Source organism: Bos indicus, chromosome 7 (genome assembly GCF_029378745.1).
Source record: "Bos indicus isolate NIAB-ARS_2022 breed Sahiwal x Tharparkar chromosome 7, NIAB-ARS_B.indTharparkar_mat_pri_1.0, whole genome shotgun sequence".
Taxonomy (NCBI): Eukaryota; Metazoa; Chordata; class Mammalia; order Artiodactyla; family Bovidae; genus Bos; species Bos indicus.
Window position 1 is genome coordinate 15,553,854 of NC_091766.1, and position 11,364 is coordinate 15,565,217.

At 54.5% G+C, this 11,364-nt stretch overlaps 1 protein-coding gene across 1 annotated transcript; it reads right to left on the minus strand.

Annotated features, from left to right (window-relative positions):
* Positions 1-279: 279 nt before the first annotated feature.
* ODAD3 (outer dynein arm docking complex subunit 3) lies at positions 280-11,274 on the minus strand. Its single transcript, XM_019964213.2, has 13 exons — positions 10,599-11,274; positions 8,905-9,026; positions 8,720-8,797; positions 6,529-6,699; positions 5,859-5,960; positions 5,633-5,758; positions 5,300-5,422; positions 4,392-4,544; positions 2,761-2,921; positions 2,449-2,674; positions 1,475-1,633; positions 768-852; positions 280-620 (listed from the first exon to the last, which is right to left on the minus strand). Exons 1-13 carry the CDS (start codon positions 10,837-10,839, stop codon positions 502-504), a joined length of 1,866 nt encoding a protein of 621 aa, XP_019819772.1. The 5' UTR covers positions 10,840-11,274; the 3' UTR covers positions 280-501.
* Between the last annotated feature and the right edge of the window lie 90 nt (positions 11,275-11,364).

Sequence of the window (11,364 nt, forward strand, 5' to 3'; positions counted from 1 at the left end):
GGGTATTTTTTTGTGTTCCCACGTGTGGGGGAGTTAGTGTGCATAGCTAACACAGGGACAGGTCTGCGTCCTCTGGGGGGAGTACCCTTGCTCAGATGGGGAGGGCTGGTCTGCCCCAGGTTTGGCGGTATCTCGTTTCTCTGGAGGGGCGGAGGAGACCAATCTGTGTCCTGAACCCTTGGAGTCATCACTCCCGGGTCGGAGACGGCTGAGGCTGTGGCCCTGGATTTGAGAGACAGCCGTCCATGGGGCGGTGCAGGATCAAGGAGAGGCGAATACTCAAGGGGCTTGTCGGTGACCTTTATTGCGCGATTCCGAGACCGGCGTGGACCAGCCTGGGGAAATTTACTGTGGGAACATCCGGCGGCCCAGCCCCCTTTTTCACTCTGGGCATCGCCTGCCAGCTCCGCTCCCCTGTCCGGGCCGCGTTCAGCCCTTAAAGGGGCCCCGTGGGCCCCCGAAGCAGGGGCCCGGAAACGCCAGGCGGGCGCGAGCGCGCGTCTAGGACCTTCGTGAGCGACCGCGCCTCTTGCTGCGGGATTCGATTAATTTCTGGGAACGCATCTTGAGCGCCGCACGGGTCACCACGTCGCTGTCATCTTCCTCACTCTCCTCCTCGTCTGAGAGATTCCCATTCCCGGATCAGATTTCTCTCCCCGGCCTTTACCACCCCATCCCCACCTGGGCCCTATATGTCCGGCTCCTGACCACCTCCCGATGCACTGCTTGGGCTCCCAGCCTCGCCCCCTTTCCCTGCCCGTACTGACCAAAGAACTTGTCCTTGTGACCGGCGACTGGCAAGGCGATGCGGGTGTTGTACGACGGCAGTTTTCCCTCGAGGGTGGCGTAGAACTAGGGGGAGGAGGGAGCGGGACAGATGTGTGTGAGTTAGCAGCGGGTGTAGCGAGGTCCATGCCCTCTCCTTCTCCCCATCCCCCTCTGAGATGTACCCCGACTCCCCGACTCTATTCAACACCTCTGCCCACTCCTCTGCCTTTTTTTTTTTTTTGAGAGGGGTCGTGCCATGCAGCGTGGTATCCAATTCCCCAACCAGAGATTGAACCCGCGCCCCTTGCATTGGAAGCGAAGAGGGCGCTAACCACTGGATCCTCAGGGAAATTCTGCCCACTCTAGTAAAGTTTTCCTTGGGTGCAGCATTTATTCTCAGCGTGCACCCCGATACCCAGCCTGCCCCCCAGGCCCGCCCCTGGTCTCTAGGTGCCACCTTTTGTCCTCTAGAGAGCAGACCCCAGATTCCCACCCCCCACCCCTCACCCTGCGGCCTTGACCTCTGGTCTGCCGAGTTACCAGGTTATCAGAGTTACCTCTAGTAACTCTCCTGGCTCATCCCTGGCTCCTTAAACCTCACCTGTTGTCCCTAAGTCCCATTCCCGGCCCATCACCCTCCTCCCTGGCCTCCAGGGGGTTGCCCCGACCCCTCCTTTGCCGCCCCAGCCCCTGGCTGAATGGGCACCTCGCGGTCAACGATGTGGCGCAGCATCTCTGGCACGTTGTGGTTTTCAAGTTGCGAATGCAGCTTCAACAGCTTTTCCTCCACCAGGCCCAGCAGGTTGGGCAGATAGTCATCCACCTTGGGATCCATCTTTCCGACAGAGCGTCCGGTCTCCTGCGGCTGGGGGCGGAGCTGGATGAGCCGGGAGGGGCGGGGCCCCTGGGAGGCCCCACCCAGGGGGCAGGGCTTTGAAGTTGGGGGCCATCCACCGGAGTGGTGCTACCCTCTGTGGGGTAGGGACTCTGCCGTCAAGGGCCACGCTTGTGAGGCAACACCTCTGAACTCCAGAGACCCAAGCCAAGGGATGGGCAGGGGGATGGTGGAAGGGAGGGGGAGCCTTCTAGTGAGAGGGCAGGCTGGGATATTAACTGGAGAGAGGCCATTGCCGGAAGACCTTCTTAAGAAATCAGATTCTTAGAGAAAGGAATGGCAACCCATTCCAGTATTCTTGCCTGGGAAATCCCATGGATAGAGGAGTCTGGCAGGCTAAAGTCCATGGGGTCGCAAAAGAGTTGGATGCGACTGAGCGACTAAACAACAATGACAACTGAAAAATGGCAGAAAGTAGTGGAACAAAATGGTGAATACTTTCTTCAATAAAATTTTTGGTGAAAGTGAAAATAAAAGAAATAGGATTCCACAGTGGGTAGGTTGGGCCTCTCTTGTCTATGGCTGCTTCGGGATTGGAGCAGGGTATCTTTTAGATTTTGAGTGTGTATTGGGGGGCTAGATGGGACTTTCCCATGGGGGTGGGATTTGAAATGGGACAGGGATCTCTGAAGTCCTGGGCCTCTTGAGTAGTAAGGGGGTGCCTCCTGAGATCGGGGGTGGAGACTCGGGAGTGGGTTGGGGTTTCCCATGTGTTCAGGCTTCTCATATCCTGAACAGGGCCCGGGGTGGGTTCTCTGGAGTGGACTTCAGGGTGGGAACCCCACCTGTGGGGTGGCACTGCCTTTCGTGTCTAGGGAGGCTCCAGGTGAGCCTTCCTCGTAGGTGGGACCTGCCACTACGATGTGGTTCAGCTTGCCGGCCAGGTGTTCCAGGCCCTCCTTGGTAATTTGCAAGGCCCTCATGGTTCGGTCCAGTTGATTCTGCGCATCAGCACGCCGCTGCTCCTCCATCTTGAGGCGCCCCTGCAACTCAGCCTGCCGCTTCTGCTCGCTGTAGGGAGCAGGGAGACCACCACTGGGGCACTGTTGACCACACTGGCCCCGCTCTTACCCCCACCGGGCACCATGGGGCCTCACCTCACCAGCAGGGCCTCCCCTGAGTACTTGAGGTCTTCCAGCTCCTGCTGCAGCCTCTGCTTCTCTTGCTTCAGTCTCAGCAGCGTCTGCTCATTCTCACTCTTCAGCATCTCCAGCTGCGTGAAGGTGTCACCCTGGGCCAGGAACCGCCGCACCACTGCCTGGGGGGGGGAGGGGGTGGGCCAGACAGACCCGTCAGAGCCAGGGGCTTGTCCCGTTCCTCTTTTCCCAGGGATGCGCGGGACAAGTAGCCTGAGCTGATGATGGCTTCTGCATAATGCTGTCTTGGCACTCTGTGAGCCTTGGACTCAGGGCTGCCTTAAGGGTGTGCAACCCTGAACGAATGATTTTTGCAGGCCCTTCTTTGTCTATATAAGGAAAATCAATCAACCAAAATCAGATGTTGGGGCAGCGACAGCAGTGAGCACAGCTGCTTTCCAAAATCAATGTGCAAACAACGCCCCCTCCTATGAGAAAATGTGACTGGTCGTGGGACCAACCCACCCCCAAGGCCAATTTCTGGAAAGATGTCTGGCCACAGCCCTCCAGATGACCTAATACATCCAAGTCCTGGAACTCCTTGGGGGTCACCCCCATGAGATGAGTGGTGGGTTGGAGAGCTCCCCAAACAGAGAGATCAGACAGGGATCCAGGGGAATTAGTGTTGACCAGCCAGAGACGTCCATGGTGGCTTAGATGGTAAAGAAATCTGCCTGCAATGTTCAATCCCTGCATAGGGAAGATGCCCTGGAGAAGGGAATGGTTACCACTCCAGTATTCTTGCCTGGAGAATTGCACAGACAGAGGAGCCTGGCAGACTATAGTCCATGGGGTCGCAAAGAGTCTGATGTGACTGAGCGACTAATACTTTCACACTTTCACAGCCGGGGACCTAAAGTCTTAGAAAATTCTGAGGAAGATGCTGCCAAGTGCGGGCCCCAGGGTAGGGGCCCAGCTTCTCTGGGATGGAGGCTGGTACTGGGCCCCAGACCCTGCTATAGAGACTGAAGATACAGGAGAGGAAAGACAACATTGCCCATTCTCCTAGTGCTGACATGCCAAAGAAGTCAGTGCCAGTGTATGCAGGAACAGGAGAGAGGGGCTTCCCTGGTGGTCCAGTGGCAAAGAATCTGCCTGCCAGTGCAGGAGACATGGGTTCCATCCCTGGTCTGGGAAGACCCCACATGCCGCAGAGCAACGAAGCCTGTGCACCACAACTACTGAGCCTGTGCTCTAGAGCCCAGGGGTTGCAACTACTGAGCCTCTGGTCTGCAACAAGAGAAGCCACTGCCATGAGAAGCCCATGGAGCATTGTAACTAGACAGCAGGCCCCGCTCCCAGCATCTAGAGAAAAGCCCACACAACACTGAAGACCCAGCACAGCCAAATATAAATAAACAAAATTAATTTTTTAAATAAGGAACAGAAGAGAGGATGGTGGCCAGTGTAGATAATTCGTGTCGCTTTTGCTGTGAGAGGTAGCAGAGAAACGGGGCAGCAGCTGAAGGAGGGAGGGGTGTCTTTTTTTGTACACTGAGGAACTGACTGGGCAGAAAAAGGAGGCTGGGTGCGTCGGCTTCCCAGGGTCGGCTGAGGCCATCTGGGAGCTTGAGGGCTGAGGGCACACTCACGTGTGTTTCTGCCACGCCTGTGGCGTCCTTGACCTTGCCGAAGAGCACCTCCATCTGGTACATGCTCCAGCGCCGCTTCAGCTCCTCCTCCTTGGAGTACATGCTGTCCTGGAGCGTGTCGTCAGACTGCAGCAGCACGTGCTCACGCTGGGTCTGCTCATGGATGGGGGTCAGGGCCTGGTCAGTCCGCAGCTGAGGGCTTAGGGCAGAGGCCAGGGGCATTGGGAAGATACCTCCCGACCGGGTTCATGAAGGGGGTGGGGCCCAAGCTTGGGGCCAAGTCGGGGCTTCCCAGGGGGCACTAGGGGTAAAGAGCCAGCCTGCCCATGCAGGAGATACAAGAGAGGCAGTTTCCATCTCTGGTCGGGATCTGGTCCAGATCTGGTCGGGAAGATCTCCTTGGAGGAGGGCATGGCAACCCACTCCAGTATTCCTGACTGGAGAATGCCATGGACAGAGGAGACTGGCAGGCTACAGTCCATAGGGTCGCAAAGAGTCGGACACGACTGAAGCCACTTAGCATGCACGCATGCAGGGCATCCAGGTAGGGGTCAGGAGTGCTTGGTTAGAGGGAGGCCTCAGAGGCAGCGTCAGCGGGCGGGTCAAGAGCGTAGGGGCGGGGCCTGTCGGGTAAGGGGCCGGTTAGAGGCGGGGTCAATTTCGGATATGGGCAAGTTTGGCCGGGAAGGATGAGGACCCCTGGAGAGTAAGGGGAGGGCTGGAGGGCGGGGTCAGGGATATGGGAAGAGCCCTGGCATATGGGGAGCTGGGGGCAGAGTTAGGAGAAACTTCGAACTGCCGAAGGGTCTAGGGCCTGGGCCAATGTAGGGGAGCGGCGGGGACCCCGCAGGTCCGGGTCCAAGCAGGAGCAGGCTGGGATCTCAGGCCCGTAATCCTGGTGCGCCCACCTTGCGCTCCATGCGTTCGTTCTGCAGTTTCTTCTCTTCCGCGCGCTTCTTGCACTCGGTTAGGTAGCGTTCGCGCTTCTTGCGCTCTCGGAACACGGTCTCTTCCAGATACTGCAGTTGGTTCTGGAGGGTGGACGGGGGAACGACAGGACCTGTTGGCATCTACTGGGGCTCTGGGCCAGGGCTGCAGGCCCAACTCAAGACAACTGGGGCAAGTTGTGGGGTCCTGGGACAGAGATGGGATGGGTTTCGGGGCAGCTGGGGTTCAGATGCTGAGGTCAGGAGACCATGGCAGTGGAAGGGCAGGATTCCCAGGGGCCGGTGGGCTGGCACCTTGGCGATGTCCCTGGCGTTGAGCGCCTCCTGATTCACTAGGTGCAGCTCCTCCAGCTCGTGTTTCGTCCTCACCACCTCAGCCTCCATAAAGTCCAGCCGGTTCCCCAAGTGAAGGCTCTCCTCCTGGGCGTGAAAGATGGGTGAGCCTGTGACTGATGTCCCTAACTTGGCTGGCCCTCCCATTTGCTGCCCCCCACCTACCCCCAGTCAACCTGATCCCTACTTGTAGGTAGGCCTTGAGCTGCAGGTATACACTGGTGATGTGTTCAGCCTCCTCTGCCTTCATCCGGGCCTTCTCCAGGCGGTTCTCTAGGTTCCGCATGGTCTAGAGGGAAGTAGAGACATCATTTTGCCAACAAAGGTCCGTATAGTCAAAGCTATGGTTTTTCCAGTACAGATGTAAGAGTTGGACCATAAAGAAGGCTGACTGCTGAAGAATTTATGCTTTTGAACTGTGGTGCTGGAGAAAACTCTTGGGAGTCCCTTGGACAGCAAGGAGATCAAACCAGTCAATCCGAAAAGGAAACCAACCCTGAATACTCATTGTAAGGACTGGTGCTGAAGCTGAAGCTCTAATACTTTGGTCATCTGATGTGAAGAACAGACTCACAGAAAAGACCCTGATACTGGGAAAGATTGAAGGCAGGAGGAGAAGGGGGTGACAGAGAATGAGTTTGGATGGCATCACTGACTCAATGGACAAGAGTTCGAGCAAACTCGGGGAGATGGTGAAGGACAAGGAAGCCTGGTGTGCTGCAGTCCACGGGGTCTCAAAGAGTTGGACACGCCTGAGCAAACTGAACAACAACAAGAGGGAAGCAAGCCTGGGCTGGATCCCTCCCCTCTCAGTGCCTCCTGCAGGATCGAGGGCTCTGCAGACCCACAGGCCCTACCTTGGCCACCTCGGTGTTGCTGTCTTGCGCCTCGGCTATCTCCAGCTCGCGCAAACTGTGCTGCAGCTGGAGCTCCTCCAGCCACTTCTGCCGCAGTCCCAGCTGGTGCCGAAGAGCATTCAGTTGCTTCACCTTTTCGTTCAGCCGGTAGTCCAGATGCTCCAGGGCTTGCTGGAGAGAGGGAAGCAACAGTAGGGGCCTGAACCCCCACCTAGTCCTTCCTTCTCCCACATCTTGGTTCTCATCTCTCGTCTCTTGGTAGAGCATCTGAAACCTGGCTGATCCCGCTTCTCCTGCAGATTTTCTTTTTTTGGGGGGGGAGGGGCTGGTTTCCAGGTGGGCAGCCACCGCCCTGGTTGCCCCTTACCCATCTCCTTTGCCTTTGAAGAGGCTCTTCTTTCATCTGACCACACATACTACTTGATCCTATCCAGTCTCGGGTTTTCTGAGTCACGTCTACACTGCATGAGTGCATGCTAAGTCGCTTTAGTCTTATCCGACTCTTTGCGACCCTATGGACTGGAGCCTGCCAGGTCTTCTGTCCATGGGGATTCTCCAGGCAAGGATACTGGAGTGGGTTGCCATGCCCTCCTCCAGGAGATCTTCCTGACCCAGGGTTTGAACCCACGTCTCTTATGTCTATCTGCATCGGCAGGTGGGTTCTTTACCACTTAGCCCCACCTGGGAAGCCCCACCTCTACACTGAAGACATCCCAATTTAGCCTCCCCCCTGAGGCTCGTATATCCATATCTACACTGCCTTCTAGATGTCTCCACAGGAAGCTCAAAACCATTTGTCCAAAATTGAGTATATCCTTGATCTTTCCCCAAAACTGCCCTTTTTGAATCTTCCCCATCTCAGCTCATGGCAACTCCGTCCTTCCAGGTGCTCAAGTCCCAAACCTTCATGTCATCCTCATCTTCTCTTTTTCTCTCCCACTTATACCCAGTTTGTTAGCAATTCTCTATTCTGTCTTAAAGCTTCCTCCAGAGAGATCCTGGTGGCTCAGTGGTAAAGAATCTGTCTGCAGTGCAGTACATGCATGGGTTCAATCCCTGGGTCAGGAAGATCCCCTGGACGAGGAATGGAAACCCACTCTAGTATTCTTGCTGGGAAAATTCCATGGTCAAAGGATTCTGGTGGGCTACCGTCCATGGGGTCGCAAAGAGTTGGATGTGACTGAGCCAGATAGATCTCTTTCCTATTTCTACCTCTTTTGCCCTAGTGTAGCCAGCATCATCCTTCACTTTGATAACTTCCTCTGGATGGCTTCTAACTCTTGCCTCCTCAGAGCCCATTTTCCACTTCTTTTCTTTAAAAAAAAAAAAAAAAAAAAAATATATATATATATATATATATATATATATATATATATATATTTGCCTGTACCTGGTCTATAGTTGTAGCACATGGGATATTTAACTGTGGTATGTGGGATCTAGTTGCCTGACTAGGGACTGAACCCGGGTCCCTTGCATTGGGAGTGTACAGTCTTAGCCACTGGACCACCAGGGAAGTCCCTTCACTTCTCTGATTCTTAGTATAAAATCTGCACTCGTGCAGCAAAGCCTGATGCAAGGTTCTTCCCCTGCTGACCCTCCTAACCTGACCTCCTATGGAGCCCCCCTCACTCACTCCCATTCTGCCACAATGACCTCCTTTGTGTCTCCAACGCTCTACCTTTGTTCCTACCCAAGGGACTTTGCACTTGCTGTTCCATCTGTCTGCTTTTCCCCAGACCACTACTTGCCTGACCCCTTCTCAGCTCAAATATCACCTTCCTAGAGAAAGCAAAGATCCCCAGCTCACAATCTAAAGGAAAAGCCCTAACCCCCATCCACCTCTAGGGAGCCACTCTGTTTTATTGTATTTATTTCTCTTGTCACCATTGGAAATCACTTTCTTTCTATGTTTATTGTTCCTTTCTTGGGGGGGGGGGCAGTGTCTGCTTTCTCCACTAAGATGAGGCTCTGGGGAGTGGGGACATGGTCTGTGTTTTTCAGCGTACAGCAACCAATACCTAAAGCCATGCCAGGCATGTGGTCAGTGTGTGAGAAAGACTGAGAAATAAATTAATGGCAGCTGGCGTAGAGAAGGGATTGGAGAAGGTGAGATGGGGGTCAGGGAGTCAGGTGGGGACCCAGGCTAGAAATGAAGGGAGGTGGTCAGAGGAATGGGAGTGGGGCAAACCTGGCCTGTCCTGTTCTTCAGGTACGGCTTCTCTGACTTCCATTCTCGAATCACTGCCTGGACCACTTTCTCATCTCCCTGCAAGGAGGAGAGCCCAGGTCACACTACAAATTCTGGCCACCCTCTCCTTGAGAGCATCCCCTGGGGACGCTGCCTCCCCACCCCTGGAACCTCGTCCACCTCACCTGGAGCAGGGCTGTCAACTGTAGCTGCAGTACCCTGGTCTCCTCGCGGAGCTGGTTAATGGTCTCCTGATTCTTCTTGATGTTCCACTGGGTGCTCTCATAAAAGGCCTTCCGGTCACCCTCTGGGGTCATGTGAGGTGGGCAGGCAGAAGCAGAGCATCACGGGAGGAGGCACTTCCCAGAGGGAAGACCTTGTAGTAGGTATCAACAGTATAACAATATTTTACTCTGAGCATTTGTTATGTATTAGATGCAGGACTGGAGCTTCCCAGATGGCTCAGTGGTAAAGAATCCACCTGCCAGTATAGGAGATTCAGGAGACATAGGTTCGATCCCTGGCCCAGGAAGATCCCCTAAAGTAGGAAATGGAAACCGGCTCCAGTATTCTTGCCTGGAAAATCCCATGGATAGAGGAGGCTGGTGGGCTACAGTCCACGAGGTTGCAAAGAGTTGGACACGACTGAGTGACTTAGCACGCATGCAGAGATGCTGGACTAATCATTTTCTTTTATTTTTCTGTACTGCACTGCATGTGAGATCTTAGTTCTCCAACCAGGAATCAAACCCACACCCTCTGCAGTGGAGGCACAGCATCTTAACCACTGGAAAGCCAGGGATGGACTAATCATTTTCTAGGTATCACATAGGATGTGCCAGTATGTACATACCCATATCCATATTATACCCATTTCACACATGAGAAGGCTCATGCGTATTAGACTGTTCCAGTTCACAAGCAGTCAGACTCCCCAGCACATACTTTCAACCACTATGCAACACTACCTCCTAACCACAAAGCGACAACTGACACTTGAGATAGATGATTATTTGCTGTGTTGAACTGTCCTGTGCATCATCAGATGTTGAGCAGCATCCCTGACCTCTACTCACTAGACGCCAGTAACAACCCGTCCCCCACCCGCCGCCAAACAATGTGACAAACCAAAATGTCTCCAGACATTGCCAAGTGTCTTCTGGGGAGCAAAATAGCCCGATTCCATTGAGAACCACTGGTTCACACTCCATAGTATTACTCTGTGCCAGGCACTGTTCTAAGCACGCTACACATTTCAACTACCTATGGGGTGGTACTGTTACTATCCTCGTCTAATGGTTGGACAAACTGAGAGCAATTACATTATTCTTGGTCCCTGAAGATCAAACAATTATTAATAGCACACGTAGAGCCAGTATATTTGAACCCAGAAAATCTGCCTCTAGAATCTATATCCTTCATCCTCCCATGCATGATAGAAAAGTTGAAACTACATAAAAGTAGGGGCTTCCCAGGTGGCACTGGTGGTAAAATAACCCCCCTGCCAATGCAGGAGACGTGAGAGAAGTGGGTTGGATCCCTGTGTTGGGAAGATCCCCTGGAGAAGGGCATGGCAACCCATTTCAGTATTCTTGCCTGGAGAATCCCATGGGCAGAGGAGCCTGGCAGGGTGCAGTCCATAGGGTCACACAGAGTCAGACACGACCGAAGTGACTTGGCACGCACACACGTAAAAGTATGAAATACAGTTCACTCGGTTCTGAGCTCAGGAAAAGTTGTATAAGATGAGGAAAACCATGACCAAGCATGAATTTTTGCCTCCGGATACTGGACACCTGGACGAATGCTAGTGAAAAAACTCCTGCCAGGTCAGAGGGCTGTCGACTCGACCATTCTGGGCCCTCTGGAGTCATCTTACCTAACAGTTGTATCTTCCTTTGTAACTCAGCCACCTGCATGTTCACAGCGGACTTCCCCTCGCTGGCATGCAAGGGTCCTGCCTTGGAATGAAGTGAGTGCCAGACAGGCACCAAGCCCTTGCCTCGAGAGCGGTAGGGCTTGAGCTGAACTTGAGTGGCCTTGACTTTGGAGGGGGTTGAAATTTGGTCCTGAGAAGGCATGGCGTTGGAGGCCGCCGCCCAGCACAGGGGAGACGTCATGATTGGGGCTGAGGTCGAGGGCCTCTGGGGCTCAGGGGAATTGCCTCTGTCTAGGATCCGTCAATTCAGGTTCCTCGGGCTCTGGGAATGCACTTGTCGACCGCTCGGCGGGACCTAGCCGCATCTCCGGTTGCTAGGTAACCCTTCCCGCCTCCCTCCAGCGCTCCCATGGAAACAGCCCGCGTTCCAGTCTACGACTCTCATTGGCTGACGTTGAGCGGAGAGGCGGTCCCTGCAGGGGACCCGAGCAGAGCAGTCCGCAGAAAGATGGGGGAGGGTACTTTTGAGTCACGTGCTCATCCTTTTTCCTCCCCACCTCTCCATCTCAACTCTACCGGGGGCGGCGGTGTGGGGTTTCGCGGGCATTTTTCAGGAACTTTCTGTTCCGGCTGCAGAACCCGCCACTCCCAAGATGGAGGCACCTTGCGCCGCCATTAAGCGCGAACCTTCAGAACTATTCCCTTTCAGGCTTCAGTCCTATGCAAGATGGCCGACTGGGTTCCGAGCCTGCCACATGCCACTCCC